This window comes from Crotalus tigris, unplaced genomic scaffold (assembly GCF_016545835.1).
Source record: "Crotalus tigris isolate CLP2741 ecotype Arizona unplaced genomic scaffold, ASM1654583v1 scf7180000024343.1644824, whole genome shotgun sequence".
NCBI classification, from domain to species: Eukaryota; Metazoa; Chordata; class Lepidosauria; order Squamata; family Viperidae; genus Crotalus; species Crotalus tigris.
This window is the reverse complement of record NW_024100513.1, coordinates 954,498-980,329: the sequence shown is the minus strand read 5'-3', so window position 1 is coordinate 980,329 and position 25,832 is coordinate 954,498. Positions and strand designations below refer to the sequence as shown.

The 25,832-nt window shown below is 38.6% G+C and overlaps 1 protein-coding gene across 6 annotated transcripts; it reads right to left on the bottom strand.

The window, feature by feature from the left end:
• Positions 1-836: 836 nt before the first annotated feature.
• NAXD (NAD(P)HX dehydratase) lies at positions 837-23,791 on the bottom strand. 6 transcript variants are annotated; one of them, XM_039326725.1, is made up of 11 exons: positions 23,674-23,774; positions 18,712-19,086; positions 15,866-16,016; positions 14,180-14,225; positions 13,022-13,110; positions 10,760-10,868; positions 9,027-9,077; positions 8,843-8,947; positions 5,307-5,427; positions 4,603-4,723; positions 837-4,040 (listed from the first exon to the last, which is right to left on the bottom strand). In XM_039326725.1, exons 1-11 carry the CDS (start codon positions 23,738-23,740, stop codon positions 3,890-3,892), a joined length of 1,386 nt encoding a protein of 461 aa, XP_039182659.1. In that variant the 5' UTR covers positions 23,741-23,774; the 3' UTR covers positions 837-3,889. The 6 variants fall into 6 exon arrangements, with proteins under 6 accessions (XP_039182659.1, XP_039182664.1, XP_039182658.1 ...); XM_039326730.1 differs by lacking the exon at positions 18,712-19,086 and adding an exon at positions 17,464-17,592 and having other exon boundaries at positions 23,674-23,688; XM_039326724.1 differs by lacking the exon at positions 23,674-23,774 and adding an exon at positions 20,787-21,180 and having other exon boundaries at positions 18,712-19,036.
• Positions 23,792-25,832: the final 2,041 nt, after the last annotated feature.

Sequence of the window (25,832 nt, the reverse complement as noted above, 5' to 3'; positions counted from 1 at the left end):
CCTTGCTAGGGGATTAACTACATTATAAGAGAAGAAATCACAGAGCCACTAAAACATAATTTCTGTATGGGCACAAGTTGTACAAGGATAGATCTGACAGAACAACCAACGAAAATTAAGTTCAAAAGTGCTGGTGCACACTAGCAATAGAAAAGTGTACTTTTTTCCCTTTTGCTTTATATGACAGGATTTGGCTACACAGAACCAGAAGTCCTAATACATATGCAAATACTATTTTGGATAACCAGAAAGCTTCCTGAATTTGATTTTTTTTAACATTTTCTTCATTTAAACTGGTATGCTGCAGAAGAAGTGTCTTGACTTGACATCTTTATTTTCAAGAATGCTTTTAAGCTCTAAATGGGCCCCATCGAAATAGAAAAAAAGCTGATCGTGTGATGGAATGCATCCTTGTGGAGCTGACCTTATAACCAGTTGCTTTGTAAGGTTCCATCACTGGGACAACTATTTCTGAATGAATACATCAACCCCAAATCCATTTTGAAGGAAAGTCTGCAATGTAATGCAAATCTTATCAATTCAAGATGTTGGGGTCTCCTGTTCTATTAATGACCACGCCTTGAGATACTGGTTAGAGAAAGGTTTTGCTTAATCCCTTGTGACATCCACATGGAAATAAATCTCTAACTGAACACTATTGTACGCGGGTACCAGCAGTTGATGGAATAAATGAATTCTTATTTATTTTTCTGCAGGGAGAAATGAAAATAACTGCAGTAATGAGGCAAGTAAATGCAGCTTAAAAAGGAAACACAAGTTCAATGCCATATCACAAATTCATTAGCCAAGTCAGGATGAACAAATACTCACTGTAGTTATTTCAATCTGTCATTTTTATTTCCTCAAAAGAAACTCCTACAGCTTCAGAAAATTTCAAATGTAAATCTTTATATACTAGTGAACAACATAAAAAACAGGCAGTTTTAATGTAGTTATTCATCTGAGCCATCTGAAAAATTGGACATTTGGTTTCCCTACAAATTTAATTTAAATGTTTACCTTTCCCATCTCTCAGCTCTAATGATGGTTTCAATTTTGTGGGAGAGTTCTGGTACATATTAATTGAAAACATCTACTGTATGATTAACATCTTCCTTTTGTCAAGACCTTGCTAAGACTTCAACAACACAGGGAATCCATTCCACTTTATAGATCTAACACCCACAAATGAAGCATCTTGAATGGTTCACTTGCTTCTCATCCTTTTGTATCTCAAATAATTTCAGATTGTATAATGGAGCAGATATGAGAAATATAGGGTTTAGATACAACTTGCCTGTCCTACTGTAGATTCCCTCCAACATGCAAGAAATAAAAATTTGCACTGGGTGATTTAGATGTGGATGCTAGGCATATAAAACTTATTTGTATACCATAACATCCTAGTCACTTACACAGATAGGAAGAATAATTATTGAATTATACAGCAATTTTCTGGATGCAGGAGTACAATATGGGATCTGTTTCAGGCAGATTCTGGTTTTGAAATATTTTTGGTTCTAGAGAAACAGGTTCTTTTTAGAGACAATTCAACAATTCAGAAAGAAAAATTATGTCAATCTGTACAATCGGAAGCAAGGCAGAGGCCCACACCTACTTTCTTCCCTGCTGTCCTATTCTTCCACGTATAGCAGATCTATCCCTCACCCATACTTCCAAGTAGCAGAACCTGTACCTTATTTTTTTTAACGAGCTGTGCTCTGAACTTTGATAGAACCAAAGAAGAGAAGACTCTTAATGTAAAGAAAACAAATGTTCTGAGGTAGAAATCTCAGTGCACTGAAATGATAACCATAAGCACTGAATTTATATAGAGCAATTTCCTGCTTGCCAAAGCAAGTTAGCATCAAATAGTGGTTAACTACTGTACCTTGTAACAAACCCCAATAGCAACTGTCCGTATACAAAGAGGAGTGCTAATTTAGCACTAGAGAGTATATACTAAGGCTTAAGTTGTCCACATATATACTTTGGAATAAGCTCCACTGACTTGTTGGACATTATTTCTGAGTAAATATGCATAGCAGCAGACTGTTAATCATTCAAGTAAAAACCAATTATATTCCATCTTTTTTTTGCAATCTTTTGAAAACAATTATTATGAGATGAAACTGCTGAAATCAAAATATTTAGTTCAATCATACCAAATTAAGCTTTATATTCAGTAAAACTAACAGGATACACTTAGAGCAGCTGAATGCTCTTGGATGGTTCTATAGCCTTTATTGCAAGGATGCTGAATGTTAAGAATAAATTGCTACTGAGCTTTGAACTATCTTCTCTCTGTTGCAGTCTACTGTGAGTTGAGTGATCTTATTGTGCAATTAAGGTTAATACTTCACTTTTCAGTTTTGAACCACTTCAATGCTGGTGATTTTCCCCCCTAAAAATACGTCCACATGCAGTAGTATGTTACAAGGTGATTTTTAATGCTAGTATAAAAGCATGAAGGGCACTTTCTATTTTCCACTATCTCTGTGCAAAGACTGTGGGATCTACGCAATAGCTGCTCGTGGTGAGCTGTTTCTAAAACATTCCCTCTTTTGTAATATAACCTACTGAACCCCCAATTCCAAGTATGCCTGATTTCTCCACAAATGATTTAGTTTTATGTTCTAAACTAGCACTGAATAATAGATGAAGCTTTAATATGTTCAGCTAAACAAATTCTATTTTCACATGCCATGATTTACAGCTTCTTGATGCTGCTTTAAAACAAAAACTAGCAATGCATTTCCAACCCTCCCCCTCCTTTCCTTTTAAGAAGGAACAAAAATTAGTATCTTTATACACCAAGGAGTCAAAGGCAATTTGCATGCAGTCTCTGCTCAAAGACGGCACTTATCAAAAGTGGCATACTAAGTGCACAGAACTGAACTTCGGCAATTATTGCAAGAACAAAACAAATTAATTCTTGCAAATCAAATTAGGAAGCTGAGATGGTGGAAGAATATTGTAATACAAGCCACCAAAGTACTTTAAAATCCCATCTATTTCAATGGGAGACCTTCACATATAGTTAATTTTCCTTCCATTGAAATTAGTAAGCGCAGCCCACGAGCCTTTAAATACTTACCTCAAATATGTTTTTTCAAAAGGCAACTGAACTATGTTTATTTTCCTTGAGGAAGACAACATTTTGCTTCTCATCCAAGAAGCTTCATTATTTCTGACTGAATGGGGGGGGGGGAAATGAAGGATCATATTTATTTGCAGTCATCTGGTTGTTAGCACTCGAGAGCCATTGAGTCTCAGAGTGTGCTCTCAGAGAGAATTCTAAAAACCAGATAACTGCAAAGAAACATGATCCTTCCATCTTCTCCCCAACATCCTGTCATCTCCCCAACATCCAATCAGAATTGATGAAGCTTCTTACATGAGAAGCAAAACTCATCTTCCTTAAGAAAAAACATCATCCAGTTGCCTTTTGGGAAAGTACCTTTCAGACAACTATGACCTGGATGATTGAGAATCTCCACAGACCTTTAAGTACTTACTAGAAAATAAGCATGGGGCTTATGAATCCACAGTTGGTTTATCTTTATGTTGCCTATCAAATGAGTCTTTTTTGCTACTGGTAATTATTGCTCAAAAAACAACCTGTAAGATAGAACAGAGGAAATACTTTCAGTTTTGTTTTATTATAACATCTGCAACTACAGCTTATTCAGCCCAAAATAAGGAAAAGAAAAAAAAAATCCAAACCCGTTAAAAATACCTACATTTTTTATTTTAAAAAATAAAAACTACCTAGTATACCATTACTGCTAACAGCACTTGAAAAGGGATGCATTGTACAAGGATATCCTACTGCAATTTTCGTGGCTGCCAGACTTGTTCTTCTTTTTCCTCTTCTGCTGCTTTGGTCTTAGGTTTCAAAAAGTTTATTAAAGGCTGTTCCAATTTCTAAAACCATGTCAGAGGCTGTCATAGACCGTCCAAATTTCTGAAAGGCTTGGTTGTTGCATTGCCTTGTAAGTGAACATGCTCCAAATGCAGCCACTAGAAAGGGATTTTGACTAAAATAGAAACAAGAATCCCAATTAAATCTGAAATGAACATCAGAAGCACAAACAAACCAACAAATCTTTGCTAGTTCTTAAGCCAGTACAAACAGGCAGTAAGAGCAATGAAAACAATAATAATAATGGAACCCATTTGCTCATCAGATCAGAGTTAAAAGATGCTAAATATCCCAGACCTGTATGTCCAACTGTGGACTAAAATGCAAGTAACAATAAAAACATCCAAAACCAGGTGAGGATTTCTCAAAGGGAAAAGGACTAAAATCGATAAAGTAGCATAAGAAAAAAACAAGTATAAAATTAATGTATTTTACCAGTGTTATGTTCAGTTCATGTCTGATGAATTTTGCAAACAGTTGCACCAAACATTGCAATATTAGCCATGAGGCTGGATCTATTCAGCTGCTAATAGAAATTTATTCATTTGCTTATATATCAAATTTAGAAACCACCTATTTTTCTCACAGAGCAGCTGTAAATTGGGCATACGCTGAATTGTTCTATAAAGGTACCCATCAATCAAGAGAAGCTGATCAGAATGCATGACATGCCTTACCCATTTGTTTTTTCTGGTCCTGCAAGAAAGGCCCAGTGGGCTAGGACTCCAAGGGACCCAGAAAGGATGTCTCCTTGTCCCCCACACCTCCTGCTGCTTCCTTCATGGCTACATACAAGCACTGTAACACAAAAAATGAAAGTAACTGAAAATAATCCTTATTGAACAGAGTTGTGGGAGAAGTGAAAAAATGTAGATATGAAGTGTATCTTTAATTACCAAGTTCATTTTTTAAGTATGACCAGAACTGAATTTAATTAATTTGTTAACAGAAACTGTTTTATTTTATTAATCTATTTTATAAGATTAATATTTAAACACTGTTATGTGCACATGGACTCAGAACTACATTTCACTGAACAGGCATAGGATTGTCTTTTTTCCTATTACATTTTTATTTTTGCATCATTATATTAACTTCAAAGGTTTAAGACAAGAACCGCTTTAGCGACAGCAATTTTTATTTAATAATTTCACTGTACATTTAGATTTTCAAATAGCCCTGATGGCTCATCTATGTATATTTTAAAATCATAAAATATGATTTTGACCAATGACTAGCAAAAAAACCTGCTAGTATTCCCTTAATTTTGATATATTAAATGCATGCACCTGCATCTGGTTTTATTTCCCCATACCATCTACCCATATTGGAAAAAATGTTTAACTTATAAAAATATTTGCTTTGTGGTTCTTTCATATACCTTTTTCTCCATCTGAAATGAGGTCTCGTTCGCCTTTCTGAACAATTGTCAAATTCCCCAACGCTTGGCTGAGTCTTAACAGACATCCATGATAATCACTGTTATCTACAGGGTCTCTAAGCTGGAAAGGAGCAAAGGGAAAACTCATACAGAATTAATTGCAGCAAGTAATGAGAAATTCATCATATTATTTTTAAACTTTTATGTTAGGAAATGTTAGCTACCTGCTCAACTATAGTCTCTATTAGCCATACAAGAGATGTTGCCATATTTGTAACAAGTCTTACTATATCTCACTTGATTTGTTCACAAGCTATCTGCACTTATTTATGCAAAAGTGAATGGAGATATGTAAAAGAAGGGGTACAAAAATCCACTCAAAGCAAGTCCCAGATCTTAGAAGGGTTTGTTTTGGAAAGTTTTAACTTGTATAATGTTAAAAAAATATTAGAATGAAGCTTTCTTTTTAAGATACAACAAGCAATGATTTCAAAACGTAAGTCATTCTCAAACAAGAGACAGTTACATTTGACCTTGATGAGATGATGCTTTTCATGTAGAAAAGTATGAAGAAGTGTTGGAAGATTGACCAAACTACTTGAAGATGGATGGTAACTTAGTTTTTTTATCCTGTTGCAGAAAATGAGGTAGGTGCATGAAGGCATCTTGTCTAAATCCTTCTCAAACTCAAACCTAGCCTAGCCAGCTAGATTTGTGATCTATTGCCTCTATAGTTAGATCTAAGTTACTGAGTGCCTTGTTCAGTTACTGTTCAAAGTTACAATGGTGCTGAAAAAATAATTTTACAACCAATGACCACACTTATGAGTGAACAGCATCCCTCAGTCTATGTGATCACCATTATAGCCAGCACACACTGTCCTGTGCTTGATCTCTGCTGGCACCACTGCATTCCTTTCAATGTGAATTCTCAATTGTGTGCCTACCTACTCTCTTGTAATGCCTTCCTTTTCAATAAATTTAAATAGAAACATTAATTCTCTTCTTGCTAGTTATCCAGTGCCCAGATGAATGTTCCAAAGGGCAGGGGAACGGGAAAAGAAAAGCACAGTCACAGAGACATGATTTCCCATTTAATGTCAGCTTTGCTTAACAAGAGATTTGCCCATCCCAATTATGGTCACTAAACGAAGACCACTTGTATATATAGGGACTGTAGTTATCTGTAGCTAGACAAACTGCAAATATATTTATATGATTTTGTCAAAAACTGCCCTTTTAATGTTCACTACATAGACACCATACATAGATACACAGATTAAGGTGGGCAGCCGTATCTGTTTATTAAACAAAGAAGCAATCTTGAGATTTAATGTCACCTTTTCTGGGTGTCATTACATCATGGTGAACTCTTATCCCCCCCATCTAGAAATTTATGCTTTAGAAATCTTAATCTGGGCTAAAATCACAAAGCCTATTTAATTAATTATTGAAGTGCTACATTAGTAATAGTAAATGTAATTTGGGTTTGGAGTGTCTTCTCTCATGGAAATAAATTAAGAACTGTATGGACTCACAAATAGATTTAAGGAATTAGACAGAGTGCCTGAAGAACTATGGACGGAGGTTCACAACATTGTACAAGAGGTAGCAACTAAAACCATCCCAAAGAAAAAGAAATGCAAGAAAGCAAAATGGCTATCTAAGGAAGCTTTGCAAATAGCTGAGGAAAGAAGGGAAGCAAAAAGCAAGGGAGAAACAGAAAGATACACCCAACTGAATGCAGAATTCCAGTGAATAACTAGAAGAGATAAGAATTCCCTCTTAAATGAACAGTGCAAAGAAATAGAAGAGAACAATAGAATAGGGAGAACCAGAGATCTCTTCAAGAAAATTGGAGATATGAAGGGAACATTTCATGCAAAGATGGGCATGATAAAGAACCAAAATGGCAGGGACCTAACAGAGGCAGAAGAGATTAAGAGGTGGCAAAATTACACAAAACTATACAAGAACAAACTTAGCATCCCTGATAACCACAATGGGGTGGTGATTGACCTCAAGCCAGACATCCTAGAATGTGAAGTTAAATGGGCCTTAGGAAAGCTGAGCAACAACAAAGCTAGAGGAGGTGACAGTATTCCAGCTGAGCTATTCAAAATCTTAAAAGACGATGCAGTAAAAGTGCTACACTCAATTTGCCAGCAAATTTGGAAAACTCAGGTCAGTTTACATTCCAATTCCAAAGAAAGGCAATGCCAAAGAATGTTCAAACTATCGCACCATTGCACTCATTTCACATGCTAGTAAAGTTATGCTTTAAATCCTACAAGCTAGACTCCAGCAGTATGTGGATCGAGAACTTCCAGAAGTACAGGCAGGATTTCGAAGAGGCAGAGGAACTAGAGATCAAATTGCCAACATACGCTGGATCATGGAGAAAGCTAGGGAGTTCCAGAAAAACATCTACTACTGCTTCACTGACTATGCTAAAGCCTTTGATTGTGTGGATCACAACAAATAGTGGCAAGTTCTTAAAGAGATGGGAGTTACCAGACCATCTTATTTGTCTATTGAGAAACCTATATGCGGGTCAAGAAGCAACAGTGAGAACTGGACACGGAACCACTGATTGGTTCAAAATTGGGAAAGGAGTCCGACAAGGCTGTATTCTGTCGCCCTGCCTATTTAACTTATATGCAGAGCATATCATGAGAAAGGCAGGGCTAGATGAATCAAAAGTTGGAATTAAGACTGCCGGGAGAAATATCAACAACCTAAGATATGCAGATGATACCACTCTAATGGCAGAAAGTGAAGAGCAACTAAAAAGCCTCTTGATGCGGGTGAAGAAGGAGAGTGCAAAAGCTGGCTTGAAACTCAACATTAAGAAAACCAAGATCATGGCATCCGGTCCTCTCAATTCCTAGCAAATAGATGGGGAAGAAATGGAGATAGTGACAGATTTTATCTTCCTGGGCTCCCAAGATCACCACAGATGGGGACTGCAGCCAAGAAATTAAAAGATGCTTGCTCCTGGGGAGGAAAGCTATGGCAAATCTAGACAGCATACTAAAAAGCAGAGATATCACCCAGCCAACAAAAGTACGTATAGTCAAGGCCATGGTTTTCCCAGTTGCAATGTATGGCTGTGAAAGTTGGACCATAAGAAAGGCTGAACACAAAAGAATTGAGGCCTCTGAACTATGGTGCTGGAGAAGACTTCTACGAGTCCCCTGGACTGCAAGACGATCAAACTGGTCAGTCCTAGAGGAGATCAATCCTGACTGCTCTTTAGAAGGCCAGATCCTGAAGTTGAAACTCAAGTACTTTGGCCACCTAATGAGAAGGAAGGACTCACTGGAGAAGAGCCTAATGCTGGGAAAGATTGAGGGCAATAGAAGAAGGGGACGACAGAGAATGAGGTGGCTGGATGGAGTCACTGAAGCAATAGGCATGAGCTTAAATGTACTCCAAAAGATGGCAGAGGACAGGAAGGCCTGGAGGAATGTTGTTCATGGGGTTGCGATGGGTCAGACATGACTTTGCAACTAACAACAACAACATGGACTCACCATAGCTTCATAGAGTCTGCTAAATTCCATAGCATTTGGAGTAAGAATAGCTCGAGGATAACCCTGAATAAGAGACGGCTGTTGGGCAATGAGCCATAAACCATCCTGCATGAGGCAATAGGAAGAAATATTTAATGATAAGTTCAAAATCATTTAAACAAATTAATAAAATTATCATACTTACAGCGTCAATCACAATAGGAATTCCTTTGACCTTGGATTTTTCTATAATGCCCTATTTATATAAAAAAATAAAAACTGTAAATTAAACATCATAACATTGCAATGGGAAAATGTAATTCTTTTTCTCCTTTTGCAAAAAGGAATATATTTTGAATAAAAGGCAACTTCAAGATTTTAAATAAATCAGAGTAAGATTCAAACCATTCCAAATAATAAAGCACCTCTTTTAAAAAGCACATATGCTCTATATCACATGTATTACTCTTGCCATTTTTCTCTTTCTCTTCCACAATAATATTTTCACCCAAAAATATGTTCACATATAGCTTCACATTCACATTTAGTGAATCTATTGAAGACTTCCCACACATTTAAAAGCACATATTCAAAATGCATGCAAAGCCAATACAAACAGCTTTTTTTACAGCAAACTGTAAAAATCCAACCATAATAATCCCATTCAGTAGAAGAGAATAATATGTAGCTCAATACCCAAGTAGATAACATCATCAGTGCGAGTGAGTGTGGGATTTGCTCCCTGTTTATGTACAGCAGGTTTCCTTGCCAATTTTGGTGGGGGTGTTATTTTCAACTTGGTAGTCCCTTTATTAGGGTATTGTTTGCTGCTTGATTGCTTACCTGGTGTTAATCCTTGCTTATCTGGAGGTTGGCTGCTGAAGGGGATGTGTTCTGGTCTTCTGGTTTCCTTCTTAGCTTTATTATTTCTTGAATGTGTGTAAATATATTGCTTATTGCTCATGGATACGCTCTACTACTCTTCTGCCTATCTTACATACACAGTGACTACTAAAGTTCTTACACTGAAAAAAGTTGTTTTATTGGGAATTGTTAAAGAAGAACTCAAAGGTGCTTTTTTTCTTCAAAGGGCAGCTGGACTGTTTATTTTTAGAGGGAAGAAGAAGAAAACATTTCACTTCTCATCCAAAAAGCTTCATCAGTTCTGATGGCGGGAGGAGAGAACGGAAGGATAGGTTCTGATAGGATGATGGTGGGGGGGAGGGGATGGAAGGATTGTATTTCCTTGCTGTCACCTGGTCATTAGCACTCACTGAAAGCTGTTGAGGCCACCTGGGGTTTATGTGGATTTTGCTGTCTTCTAAAGAGTGACTGAAGACTTCTGCCTTAGTGAAACATACCATATGGGAATTTTTTCTCCTTTCAAGAAAAGCTCAAGAGGATTTTCAACCAACCCAAAATACATGTACACTTTAAACCCAAGAATACACTAAAGGAGAAGCTTGTCCACTCCAAGGATAAAACACTCAGACAAAAATTAAACAATGTGATATAGACAATACAATGCAGTGAGGCATGTGCAGATCGGTCCACTGGTGAAACAAAACAACCACTTCACAAGCACATGGCACAACACAGGAGATCAAACCATCAGGACAAGATTCAGCGGTCAATCTGCATTTGAAGGAGGAAGGTCACTCTTTTGAAGACAGCAAAGTCCACATTTTGGATAGAGAGGATCATTGGTTTGAAAGTAGGGTAAAAGAATCCACTATGTTAGAATTGAATACCCCTCCCTCAATGGGGGGAGGGCTAATAAGACACCACCCATCTGTAGTTTACGATGCAGCTCTTGCAGCAGTTCCAAGATGATTTCACAACCAATTATAAAAAATGATAAAGCTGACATTCTCTTTAAAAAAAATAATAATAGTATCCAGGCAATGTACCAACAATACCTCAAGAAGTCCAAGTTACCTTGGCATGTTCAAGTAGTATATCATCTCTTCCCAGTCCTGGTCCAATGACAACTGAGTGAAGTCGTGGTAACCAGCTTTCTACCTCACGCACAGCATCAGGGCTATCACTGAAAAGAAACATCAAACTATGCAAATAAAAAACAATCTTCCATTTTACCATTGTAGCATTTTTCTTGTTATCCATCTACTAGTAGGATATATAGAAATTTTCCTGAAAACACAGATCACCACATTCATAGGATTAAAAAAGTTAACATCCAGCTACTTTTGAAAAACAATTGGGATAGAGGGATATCAATTTATTGCTATGGATAAAGCATGATGCACTACAATTGAACTAAGAGGGGTGGGGGGAATACCCTCTGTATCTCGTAAGAGCAGCTCCCAATATTACATTTGTAAAGAACTATATTCTGATTTTTGCATGAAAACTGAACTCTTCACAGTATGTTTCACAATTTAAGGTGCAGGTTATCACCTATCAAGTTCTTCACAGCAGAGGACCTTGTTATCTGAGTGACAAGCTGTCTTCCTTAGTTTCTATCCATTCCATACAATTGGGCAGTCAGCATGCTTCCTGACCCATCCCTCAGTGCCACCTCATGGGACTGTTTAGCCTCTCCCCATCCCCAATGTCCTCCCCATCCCCAAGTTCATATAATATTTACAATATTGTAAGGCGTATGCATTTAGATTCACTTAGTCACCAGTCACAAGCAATGGGTTCCATAAAATATCTTGGTGTTCTTGAAATTTTCAGGCATTGCTGAATATTTTGCTTTAACAAATAGTGTGTGTGTGTGTGGGGGGGGGGGAATCTAACTTATAGTTGGAATTCAGCCTCAACAAAAATCAAAGTAGTGCTGGGCTTGAATATTGAGCATCACTCTTTGTGGGTGACAAGAAAAGAGGTACCCTTTTCTGGGTACCCTTTTGCTGGGTTTAACACAGAATTTCTCAAATTTGACAACTTTAAGATGTGTGGAACAACTCCTACAATTCTCCAGCCAACCAGTGCCAGCTGAGAGTCGGTCTTAACATTTTAAAATTATCAAGTTTGAGAAACAATTTTAAATGACTTCAGAGAGCAGCCTCTAATTTCTGAAGCAATCAAATGCCTACATGCCTTTAAGAAACTGTATGAAAGGAAAAAAAGATATCTCAATATAATTTTCTGAAATGATCCTAGTTTCAGCAAGATAAAACTTACTGTAATTAAAAATGAAAAAAATGCATGTGACACATAAGGAACACTTGCATAAATAATTTTGAATATTACCCTGTCAATTCTAGACACACTGATTTCATTTGAAGATATTCTACTCTTTAGACCAGGGCTTTTCAACCTTTTCACCCATTGTATCACTTTTAGGATATGGCAACATCCGAGTACCACCAGTCGCCTAGCAAGGTGTCAAAAACTTGATGACCAAAAAAAAAAGGAAAAAAGTGATAAAGTACAGGTAATCCTCGTCTTACAACAGTTCGTTTAGTGACTCTTAGAAGTTACGACGGCACTGAAAAAAGTGCCCCCCAAGCCACAGCCGAGCAAGACACCTGCCTGCCCTCCTGGCGGCGCTCTTCCTCCTGTCCGAGGTTTTCATTGTTGTGAGCTTTTCTGTTGAGGGCTGGCAGTGGGGGTGGGGTGGGGGGGTGTTTGTTTTTTATTCCACCTGTCTGATGGGTGGTTGCAACAGGTTTTGGTCAATTCACATGACCCTGGGACACTAACCGTCATAAATATGAATCAGTTGCGAAGCATCTGAATATAAATCACAAGACCCTGGAGACTGCAGCTGATCGGCGCTTCTTCTGGGCTCAGCAGAAGCATCAGGATCAGTGCCGCTTTCCAGCTGATTGGTGCTTCTTCAGGGCTCAGCAGAAGCACCGGGATCAACGCCGAGCTCCAGCTGGAGCCTGGCACTGATTCTGGTGCTTCCGCTGAGCCCTGACAGCCCTGCAGCTCCAGTCATCTCTCGTTCAGGCTTGTGTGGTGCTGCCACTGGTTCAGCTCATTTTCCTCCCCCGCTACCACTTTTCTAGGATGGTCGTGTACCACCTGCCAGGTGCCAATGTACCACAGGTTAAAAAGCCCAGCTTTAGACATATGCAAAAGACAATGGCTTTGTATGATGATATGAACATATCACTAAAAAAATATGATTGGAATTAACTTTCTTCAGTTAAAACCCTAAGTTATATAGCAGCTGGCTAAGCATGTAATTTTTTTTTCATGTCCAAAGAAAGACAAAATACTTACAGAACTGGATGAACTATAAGCTCTGGACTGTAAGATTTTATTACAGTTGCTGCATCTTTGGTACAAAATACATGAGATAGGTCTGCCCCCTAAAAAAAAATGGACACATTTTCAATCATTAGTAACATTTATTTAAAATTTCTCAAAGTTACATTTTTTTTCTCTTGATTTCATGCTGAAATCCAACATTCTCAGGTTTCTCTTTCCTTTTTATTCCTCAATATTAAATATAAGAAGTAAATCTCACTAACTTTAATTAAAAAAACTATTCCAGATTAGAAATAAACATACTTTCTATATTTAAAAGCCACTACCTAAAACTCCCTTACATTATTAATAATAAAATAATATATTCAAGTTAGGTGTAAATATACAAGGACAGTTTCTTCCTATGAAGTTTACAATGCAGCCAATAAAAAAAATGAAATAACTCATTATGATTATAGCTAGTCCTCGATTTATAACCACAATTGAGCCCAAAATTTATATTGTTGAGCGAGACAGTTGTTATGTGAATTCTGCCCCATTTTACAATCTTTCTTGCTACAGTTGTTAGGTGAATCACTGCAGTTGTTAAATTAGTAACCCAGTTGTTAAGTGAATCTGGCTTCCCCATTGACTTGGCTTGTCAGAAGGTCAGAAAAGTTGATCACATGATCCCAGAACACTACAAATGTCATAAATATGAGATAGTTGCCAAGTGTCTGAATTTTGATCATGTGACCATAGGGATGGTGCAATAGTTATAGGTGTGAAAAAATTCACTTTTATCAATCTGTTGTTAACTTTGGAACAGTCATTAACTGTTGTAAATCAAGCATCCAGAGATGATCCAGTTATATGACTGCTCTGATTTAATTAATAACTAAAATTTCCAAAATTTCTAATACCATTGTACACACTATGTAACCAACATCTACCTCTGATAATAGATATTAAAATTTATACATGCAACAACCTACATATATAGTGACTATCAATACACTAAAATCTCAGTTAGCTGAATAAATTAGACATTTCACCAATACAAAACTATCATTTTTTCTATTATTGGGAACAGGGTACAGCACATTTTTTAAATAGTCCAATTGTGTTTAACTGTGGAATAAAGAACAGTATCTTTAATTGTACTCCATGGAAATGTAAGAAGAAACATACCACTTTGAGAGCAGAAATTGCAGCAAAATATGGTGCTCCTGTATACCTGCATATAAAAAAATCCAGGAAATACATACTTTACTAAAAATGTGACCAATGAACTTATATCACAAGGAAATGTTATATGATATTAAAATAGCAACATCACTTCATTTTATCAGCATATTTCTAATGATACTTTCTTAACATTAACATTTTTGTCAAATATAATAAATCTAACATTGCACTGCCTTTTCACACAACTATTATCACTGTACAGTATGCAGTTACTCTAAAAAGATTTATACTCACTTTTGAACTTCAGATGTAGAATGTGACAAAAACACTCTGAATCACTGATTATCATATATATTTACACACAAAAAAGAAACTTTAATTCATAAAAGTTCATGTACCATACAATTCTAAACTAAAAATTTAGTGAATTTTAATATTTAATACTTTCCACTTTTTTGTGCTATCCCAAAAATATTTCTGCATTTTATTCCTTAATGGTATTGCTTTTTATGACAGATACTAATTTACATAATAAATTGTGGAATTGCAATCAGATGATGACTTAAAGATCCAAAAATAACTGTTATGAAGCTCTTACTGGTTCAGAAGGCTAACACTATATTAATTATAAATAAGATACACATTTATCAGTCTAATTTGCTAATGATGAAAATGGAGTCATATTCCAACAGTGCAGAAATATGGCAGAGATCAGGCCAATGTATTTTGTTCTTTCTGTCACTTTCTCCAGACCAATATGTAACACTCAATTAAAGCAGTAACCTTTCTAGTTAGAATTAAGCTACATTTGCAACATATTGCTTGACAGTAATAGCTATTTGGAACACACAAAAGATATACCTTGATATACCTCTAACGCAGTGGTTCTCAACCTTTTTAATGCTGCGACCCCCAACCGGTCGTAAGTCGAGGACTACTCAACTGGTGCAGCACCGTTTGCAGAATGGGACTTTTGGCGGGCTCAGCAGGGCAGAGACAGCCTGGACAATTCCTATTGGCTTTCAAAAGCCAATAGAATAAAAGGGAGTAGCACAGCTAAGGAAAAGGGGGAAAAAATGGCGGACTGCATTGTTTGGCGACCCGCGTGAAATGGTCGTTCGACCCCAAATGGGGTCCGGACCCACAGGTTGAGAACCACTGCTCTAACGCCTAAAGCATGAATTTGCTGTGACACCTTAATTGAAGATTGACACAATGTCCAAGTATGAAATAGTAATATGTGTTGTTTTATTTGAAGACAACTACTTTCATGTAAGAAAAAAAATATTGTAAAATTGAAAAATAATTTTCTGTGGAAATGGCACAAAAATGATACAACAATAATAAAATTGGAAGGGACCTTGGAGGTCATCTAGCCCAACCCCCTGCTCAGGCAGGAAACTCTATACCATTTCAGACAAATGACTGTCCAATCTCTTCTTTAAAACTTCCAGTGTTGGACCATTCACAGCTTTTGGAGGAAGCTTGTTCCACTGATTAATTGTTCTAACTGTCAGGAAATTTCTCCTTAGTTCTAGGTTGCTTAATTGGGTTACAATAGGTTACAATAATTGGTATGAAAATGATACAAGTAAAAAACAAAGATAAACGCTAATGTCACAAAGATAAACAGTAATGTCTGAGACAGTATAGTAACAATACATATTTGTACATTTTTATTTAACTTACTCTTGACATCCTCCAACAATTCCTATTCGTCCATCTTGGCCTTTATGTTTTTTGGCAGTTAAAGGTGGAATAACATTTCGCACCAATTGAAATATATTTTCCATTTCCTTTATGGAATGTGTTTTGTGAACTGAAAAAGATCTCTCTATAACTGAAAAAAATAAGAACATTTAAATAAATATTACAAATATAACCTTTTAAGCTTAGTATGTTAAACACATGTATTCACAGATCAGAATAATTTTTTTTCTAAAGAAATTGCCCTGTTAAAACATATTTGTATTGTAAATATATTTTAACAACCAAAATTCCACATAATCTTATTCACAAACAACAGTATACAATGTGTGTTTTTGTTTACCACACTTACCCCCCACCCGCCCAATCATCAACCTTCTAACAGATATAAAAACATTTCTACTTTGGCAAATCAATTATTTTAGTCTTCCACATCTAGGCATCAGTTTCCCAATTCCCTACTTGGGTATGGTCACACATACTTGGAAGCACAAGAAATCTCTTAAGAAAACACATATATTTTATTCTGAGATATCTCACTCACTATGAAACCGAGGTATGCAAAATGTACTGAATTCTCTAAACATATTGATCTAAGTGTTTCATATTGAATAATCAAGTTCCTGTTTGTTTGTTTTTAATTTGTCCATTAACGATTTCCAAGATATATGTAATATATTGGGAAGAAATGCTAATGAGAAAAAACACAGATGTCTTAACTGTAACTTAAACATTCTAAGTAGCTTCAGGCAGTTGATTTTACATATATCAATTTTTAACCAAGTTTCACTTGTTGCATGCCAACTACCTGAAATAACAGCTGTCGCTCAGGAGAGACAAGACTAACCAGATGTACTGTATGTATTGACTTCTATCTTATGCATGAGCCTACAAAGAGAAAATGCTACAACTGACTAAAAACATACTGCTTCAGAATGAAAAGATGCCAAAAGATAGATGCTAATTCAATTATGTTCACAAATCATGCTAACTTTTCTTGTGTTGAATAAGTAATGATAGTCTGGTTCACATGTGAACTAGTGAACATGTGAAGTGAGTTGAGTTGAAATAACAACTGGCCCAAAGTCATCCAACTGAGTATCATGCCTAAGGCAGGACTAGAAGTCTAGTTTCCAAGCCAGTATCTTAATCACTACACCAAACTGGTATTATTTTTACATTGCACTTGTACAATGAAGCTTACTAAGCAATCATAAGGCATTCTACAAGTTCAGAATGAAACTCTGAATCTTAATGGAGGCTCCAATCAGGGTTGAACTGTGGAGTCCTCTAGGTTTGATTGTTTGCTTGCAGACATTTCAGTACCCAACTAGGTAACATCATCAGTGCAAATTACTGTGGGGTGTGCTCCCTGTTCACCCCACAGAAACTGGCAAGGCAAGTGACTGTATATAAATAGTGAGTAAAACCCACACTAACTCACACTGAGTTAGTGCCTAGTATCAAGGTACTGAAACATCTGAAAGCAAATAACAAAAATCAAACAAGGACTCCACAATTAATGGAGGTTCAAAATTTATTTATATCGAATATATAAAGCTGGATTCAGTTGCAGTTACCTCTAGTCCTGAAGAACATCGGCACAGTGAGCTATGAGAGTTGTTCTAAAACCAGTTTTCAAATTCTGTTCCATGGCAGGTTGAAATAAGATGATAAGAAACGTGCACTGCCAAAAATCTTCTAGACCTCTATGGGTGGAAATATTAAGCATATCCTAACATGCACAATTTCCAAGGGTAACAACTAAATACAATAGGATTTGCGAGCATCCTTTTCATGTTTCCTTAATTCAATTTCCAGCAAACCCTGTGATATACAAGGTGCCACAGTAAATGTGCTGGGGGAGTGGTGGGAATGCCTGACACTGCAGGATACAAATTCCATATTCCCCTATTTAAAACTTTGCTCATTGTATTACTATGCAACTATGCAAAACCTATTGTGCATGAAGGCAGTTTTAAGAGCATCTTAATAGCTGCTTTAGAATGTAAATTTAGTACTGTAACCAGGAAGTGCTTTCACAGTTACCTAACATAAGGTGCAGTTCTTCCAGCACTAATAACCACATTTGGCTGGATGTTTATAAGAAACAATTAATCTGAAATATTTTAATGCTTAATGAAGTTGCAACGCCCTCAAATGAAGAATATGATATTTGGGGCAGGCAGAACTGGGGAAGATTAGTGAAAGTAATGTAGTAAAGGGAAGCAGTGCTACTGTCTGCTATTGCCAGATACTGCTATTTACAAACAAGAAACATTCTTCTCCTATTTAGGATTAGGGTTGATGAAACCCTCCTTTCTGCTGTAGGCTATGATTTTTTTAAAGTTTTAAACAAGTCACTTTTTAATAGATCACTGTATTCTGCAATTATTTATACAATATGCTTGTGGTTTTTAAGTAGTTAATTTTGATTCTAATGAAAATTTACATTATTTTAAATATTTAATTCCAGAAGTTTATGAGCACTGGATTTTACTACACCTACATGGATTTTACTATCTGTATATAGAATCTCATTTTAAACATCTAAAATAATAACTTATTGTTTTACATCTTTAAAAATGCTGAACTATATGAACTACACATTACAATGATGTATTCCAAAGCAATGTTCAAGAAAAGCATAACTTTAAACAAACTCCATGTCTACAGAAATATTTTTATTAGCTGAACACAATTCATTTTTTTAAAACAAACCTCAGAATACCAAGTATAATTTCACTGATTTTTAGAAAGATGCACAACTAAGTGCACAAAACTTAATTAGTAGATCCACGTATCATTAATGCAAGAGAATGAAATACCTATGGGTGGAGATAATGTTGCTGTCATAGAATTATAGTTAAAATTTTCTCCATAGGATCGGTGATTTGATCTTTGTGAAGGATTACTTGGTACAAACTGGGACCTTTGTGATACTGTGGAAGAGATTCCTGCTAACATCTGTCCCAACATCTGCAACATCTGGAGCTCCCTGGCATGCTCTGCTTCACGTCGTTTGTCTTCAATTTTAAGTCGCTGTTCTTCATACTTATAAAACTTCTCTTCAGTATCCATACTTTGTTGCAAAAACTTTTCCATCATTTTGTCCAGCGTTAAATTTGCATGTCGCTTTTTTGATCGTTTAGCCTGAGATAATAATGGTGGTGCATTGGTGTGAGCATTAATTTGTTTAAAACCTAAAAACAAAAGCAAGCTAATTTTAATAGTTTAAAGAATAGAAGTAATAAAAAGTATCCCTAAAATCTCATATTTATCTATGTACCATTCTAGTAAATATTCATTACAGTATAATACCTTGTGAGCTATAGTCAACTCTAATGTATTCTTCATAGAAATTAACTGAGTATAGTCCATAAAATGTTACCCCATAATCAATCAGTTTTTCAGATTCTGCAAGGGTGTTCTGATTTTGAGGCAAAAATCTCTAAAAAAAACTTATATGCTTATTTTAATCACAATATTAGTAATTTATGGGGTTTACAATACAACTCCAGTAGCATTTCTATTGCATTTCATTATCAGCTTAATTTCTTACTTTTAGAGATATAGTACAAGGAATGTAACTATACATTTTGTCTTTGATATAACTTCTGTGTAAAAAACAGTGTGAACTACCAGACCTAAGCCTGTCAATTTATGAAACTAGAATTAGGCAAAACAAAAAACATAAGAGTAGAACACCACTGTTGCTTTCTATGAATAATTTTCTAAAAATGTTGCAGAAAATAGCATTAATAAATATACAATACTGCTCCTTTTACACAGAATTTGTGTAAAAGGCCTATCAAAAATTTGCCTGAGGGGTAAATGGGTATTAATACTCTTTGTATCCTTCAATAAAAGAAATGGATCAAAAGTTCACTGGGATCCCAAGACATGTCTGATTTCTTCATGGATAAATGAATGTGACAGTGTCCTCAGGAATATGAAGTGTATTATCAAGACAGATATTTCCAAGGTCTTACATCATTTTTTGACTCCCTGCTGTTGCTGGGTAACATTTTAATATGCAGTTGGCATATGCAGAACAAGGATTCTTGCTGGTTAAATTAAATGAAGCACTTATAATATGGTTAATAGGAATTAATTTTAAAATAAAATGCAGTTATTACAACAAGGAATTTACTAATGTTAACCAGTCTCTATCTAGGAGGATAATTCAAACTTTATCTGAATGGACATGTTCTAAATTGTGTATTATTAAGTAAGACTCCTTAACTTCTAGACCAGATTTCTTCAACATATTGCACCATATCTATTATCTCTCTCAATGAGATGGTGGAAACAGAAATCCAACTCATCTGGGAATGACAGCTTGGAAATGCTAATTTAATCAAGAACTGGAGAGAAAGGTGACAGCTGTGCTGAGACTTTTTCTTAAGATCTCTGATAGACAAAGGTGGAACTAAAAATGTAACAGAGAAATATGACTTTTATGGTGTGCAAGCTTTGAGATATTCACTTTTAAGCCAACCAAACACAGCACAACAGAGCCTTTTCTAAGGGAACTTTAAAGATTTGTGGATTTTAACTCCCAGAATTTCCAGCCAGCATTAACTCCACCCTCTTAAAGTTGCAAAGTTTGAGAAACACTCTAAATAGAAATCCACAATGACCTATATATGCCCATTTATATATAACCTGTATATATATAAAACCAATACATGCCCATGCTCAATGCAACAGTTTCTGGGCAAGGAGCAAAAGATTGCAGCCTCAGTTTCCAGGCAGCAAATACAAGAGTGAGGTACAAGACCTTAACTAAGTTAGGAGAAGCATCTCACCCACAACCAACTAGGCACTGGCTGGAAAGACAAGAGTACAAGTCAAAGATAAATCCTTTGCCCCCCCTCTCCTTTTTAGTATAGTAACTCACTTTCGGCAGGTGGCAGTGGGATGGCGAAGGGGGGGGATTCCACTTTGATGGCGTGGTCGGCGTAAGAAGAACATTCGCCCGAGTCGTCCTGGTAGTTGTCCCGCGGGGAAGACTCCAGCTCGTCTTCCTCCTTGTCGTCGTCGTCTTCGTCGTCCTGCTCCTCCGCGTCCGCCTGGCGGCGGTTGCGGAGGCCGCTCTGTCTGGCGGAAGGGGGCGCGGCGAGCACCATGGCGGGCTGCTGGTGGCTTTCATCTCCGGCCGCTGTCGCCGCCACCACCATCACCCCCGCTGGGGTCAGAGGCCGCTCGGCAACTCCGTGCCCATCGAGGCCGTGCCCGCCTTGCCGGCAGCTGAGAATGCGATCCATCTCGTCGTAGTATTTGCAGATCTTGCGGGCGTGCCCGTTCTTCTTGAGTCCTTCGCGGGCCTGGTAGTACTGGCGCTTGAGGCCCTTGATGCGGATGCGGCACTGCTCCGGGGTGCGTTCAAAGCCCAGCTCGGCCAGGCGGCAGGCCACGTCCCGGTACACATGGCTGTTGCGAAAGTTGCCGTCCAGCGCGCTCTGCACATCCGCCTCCCCCCAGATCTCCAACAGTGCCCGCGTCTCCAGGTCCGACCAAAGAAAGCCCCGCGTGTTGGTGATCATTCTCCTGCCCGCCCAGCCGGGGGCCGCAATGGCCGCGCCCGCCCGGGCGGGGAGGCGAGGAGCGCGGCCGGCCGGCAGAGAAACGGGCGGGGGAGTGGGAGGGGGCGGCGGGGACCGCGAGAGAGAGGGGGGGATCAACGCCCACCGCGCCGCCCGGCCACTCCACCCTCTGCGCGGCTTGCCGGAGGCGGCAGAGAGCCCGGCGCCGCGCCGGGCCCCCTCCTCATCCCTTCGCGGCCGCCCCCGCCCCCGCCCCCGCGGCCCCGAGCAAAACTGTCCCCACGCCGCCGGGCTGCAGCCGGACCCCTCCGTTGCTGCTTCGGTGGAAGTGGCTGGCGCAGGCCTGGCCTTTCAGCCGCCGATGCGGTGGCCGCTCCCTCGCCTCGGGCTGCGGGAGCTCGGCAGCAGTGGCGGTGGCGGCACTTGAAGGGCCGATTGGCGATTCATCGCCTCACTTGCCCGGCGGCCGATGCAGTGGCCCGGCGGCGGCGGTATGAGCTCGGCGCCAAAGAGAAGCCCTGAGCCGGCCTCGTCCTCCTCTTCCTCCTTCCCCGCTCCGGAGGGCCCAAGCCAGCCCAGCGTCACCGCGCATTGCACTCGGTCCCCCTCCCCTCCGTGCGCGCACACCAGTCAGTCACCAAGTTCACGCACAAAGCGGCGGAGACTCGGGAGTCACAACTTCAACTGAGAAGAGGGAGAGGGAGAAGACAATGTACCTCGCGCGCGGCCTCGCCCCCCTGCATTCCCCAAACAGGGTGGCTCCCTCGGGATCTAAGCCCTATGGCGGTAACGAAAAAAATGGAATTTCGGACCCAGATCCACGAAGAAGCCCGCAGCGCTATTTAAACGCGGCCTCGACCAGACTTCCTTTCTGCAAATAAAAGGCGTGCATCTGCGGCCACAGAAGAAAACAATACAGATACCCCCCTAACGTGCCCCGAACAAGGTCGAATCGCTCCAAAAGAAAACACATGCCATTTAGATACATGCCAGTTTTCCGCATAATTTTAGTATTTTATCTTTGCGGCCTTTTTTCATCAGGACCTCTTATAAGAATCACACACCGTACAAATACTCCCTCCTTGAAAAAAAAAAACTCTATAGAATTGCTTACAATCGCAATTCAGTGAACAAATCACCACTGAAGTCAGGCATATAGGCCAAACCCTAAATTGTGTTTTACAAAGTACGTTGGCTGAGGCCGCAGAACACATTAAAACCAAATGCAAACAATATATATACCGGTTTGAAGTGTTATGCAAACCGAACGATTGATCTCTTGCGAATTTGCCACGCCTCCGCCGAAAGCAGTTTTAGAGATACTGCACCTGGCTTCTCTAACCATTGAACATTCCTAATTGCACATAAATTATTCGGGGTAAGCGGCACTAAACATATAAAATATGATCTACCCCTTGAAAAGCCAATTCACTATCCGCGAAATGGCATATAGCATAATGTTCAATACAGCAAATCCAGACACAGGTACCAAAACCCACGCCTAAAGTAAGACCAAGATAAATTTAATCCCACTGCAGACTGTTACTGAGTGGTCCTTTCGTGATCTCGAAACAAATCGGTCGATTTTACTTTGTAACTTCAAGTTTACATTTTGAGTGTGACTAAGGCCAATAACTTTTTTTGCTGTAAAAATTTCTCCGCGATTTTGCAGAGAAAACATTGCGGGGAACGTGAATGCCTTTACTTTTTTACTATGCCCTTAAACATGCCCAAATTAATCCACTTCTCACCAAATCGGCGTACTCTGCTGTAACACTTCAATCTATATACTGCTGAATAATTATCATTGAACTCAGCGGCTCTTCTGAGTAAATACAAGGTTTCAAAGCAAGTTTCTTTCGCCCCCCTCCTTTCTTTTAAAGGTGTTCTATAAAGCAAGAGAAGGGAGATAGAGACAGTTCGAGAATGCATGCTGTACAGACAACCTCAAATACAATACGACTCCAGGTGACTAAATGGAAGCAGGCAGTGTTTATGGCGTGCTATGCATTGCTTACAGCAGCCGACACGGAAAGGTACACGTGAGATAAACACTCCAAAGACGCTTCATACCTTTTCCATATTGCAGCCAGAATATAATCAGTGCCGAGGCCAACGCAACGGTTACATAAGCGCCCCTTCCCCAAATCATTGCCGCGGAGAAAAGCGCCAACTGTGCAGGGTCCTCTTTAGCTATTCCGCGCCCCCGCCAGTTTGCTGGCTCTGCGCTCCCCTCCTTACCTCGCCACCAAGCGGGGCTCGCGCCACCTCCTGCCAACCACACAAGCGAGCGGCAGACACAAACCATCAGCGCTCCTTCCGGGTGGACAGCCCAGCCGCGGTAATGGGAACGCACAGGCCGCCCTCTTCCCGCCCTCTCCTTCCGCGGGAGCACCGCCCACAGAAAAGCCAATCGTAGGTGGTTTCTTTCATTGATTGACATCTTCAGAAAGTTGATGGGTAAAGCAACGCAACTATAGGTGCAGGATTTATTTTTTAGATCCGAACCAAGATGTTTATTTTAAAAAGATAGGGCGTTAAAATATAAAAAGGAGCGTGTTGATTCGGATAGGAGTTAGCTTGAATAGTAGAAGCTCTGCCCCTCCTCTTTTTATTTTAAAGAGAAGGGATCCAACATGGATCACCTATAATGCTGTTTTAATTCTCCAAACTCTTTAATACTGTATTTTTTTTGGGGGGGGGAAATATTAGATATCATAAAAAATGGAGTTCTTATATGCTCATTAGTGCTAATTCCATTTCCTTGCTTTAGATTTTAATGGCAAGTTATTTCCAATTAATTTGCTTGCAATTCCAATCTTCCTTTGAATCAAAATTTAGCTCCAATACAGGAATAACTGGTTTATAATGACAGAGGTATGAACTATATAATAGCTTAATAATAAATTTTTAATCATGTGACTATGCTACATTGTAATTAAGTCCTAGGTTCATAAACACACAGACACAGATCCAATCTGGGTTGGCTATCTGGACCAGAGGTTTAGTCTTCTGAGTTTTGGGGCTCCTCCTGGAGCACTTCCTCAAGGAACCTCTTTCTAGCGCAATGTCCCCTGAGGATGGGTTCCAGCATGAGTTCAAAAGCTCAGAAGACTAAACCTCTGGTCCCGGTGACCAACCCAGATTGGCTCTTGCAACATTATTCTGGGATGTGTATATCTGCTTTCATTCATGGCAAACACACATTCACCATGGTTTGATACAAGGTTGCAGGAAATTTGGACATGAGGCTGATTATGATTGTGCACTGCCCAGTGTCATATTTTTTGAGATAAGTGACTATATAAATAGGATAAATAAATAAACTGTAAAGCACAGTTATCCCGGCTTCATTTGTATGTTTTTCATTGTTCGTTGAAAAAGGAAGATTGAAACAAACCATGGCTTGTCATTGATGGATCTGGTGAACATTTGCCTTAAAAATGTCCAGGCCTTTTTTTAGAACTTTGGGGGAATCAAGGAAATCCTGAAGAAAAATTCTTAATAATATCCAATGCATAATTTAAATTGGATCTTCCCCCACAGTTGGTGGCTTTTTAATTGGTAATACAAAATATTTAAGAGGTGTGACAGAGTGAATTTGAATAACTAAATTTGCCTCAGCTTTTGAATTACTTTCTAATGATGCTTAGGTAATTCGATAGGAAGTTAAGATGAAAAGGGTTTCAAAGGGTTTTTCTTGAACTGTTACAATATTTTTGAGTTCTTATGTGCTCCACAGTAGAACCCTGGATTGATTTGTTTGATGATTTGGTATTTTTTTAATATCTCTCTCTCCCTCCCTCCCTCTCTAATATTCTTAGGAGTCTTCTTCAACTCGAACATTCATGTAAATTTTCTTTCTATCTTGTTTATTCAAAGTCCAATTTTTATTTCCATAGTTTTCCACAGGAAAAACTTTTGCTTGTAAGATTCTAATCTTTGTAGGAATAGATACATCCCAGCACCTGAGTATCTTTTCCAGGCTTTCATTGCTACTTTACAATTGCTTGTCTATTGTATTTCTTGATTCCTTTACTGTTAATAATCAATCTAAAAGGCAAAAGCTGTCCACCACTTTAATGTCGTAATATGGTAAGGAAGAATCTTCAAAGAACAGATAAAGAATGGCTGGGAAGGGGTTTTTTTTACTAGGAAAAGCAGACTAACTGTAATTTTTATATTATTCCAAAGAAGTCACTGCAAATTATTGCCTTAGGTTACTTTATAAGAACAAGCAAGAATGGTAACAGGTCCCCAACCTTTTGGGCACCAGGGACTGGTTATATGGAGAGAGGCTTTTCCACAGACCGGAGGGAGTGCAGATGGGGCTTTGCCTGTTTGTTGCTGGCATGTCGCAGCCCGGTACTGATCCATGACTAGGGGTTGGGAACCCCTGG

Excerpts from the sequence above, each read along its gene's own strand:
- NAXD (XM_039326724.1), bottom strand. The coding sequence starts at position 21,038 with ATGAAAGCCACCAGCAGCCCGCCATGGTGCTCGCCGCGCCCCCTTCCG. Across the intron at positions 10,869-13,021 it reads CTTATAGTTCATCCAGTTCT|TGATAGCCCTGATGCTGTGC; the intron begins GTAAGTATTTTG and ends GTTTCTTTTCAG. Across the intron at positions 5,428-8,842 it reads GCAGACTCTATGAAGCTATG|CTTAGAGACCCTGTAGATAA; the intron begins GTGAGTCCATGT and ends GCTCCTTTCCAG.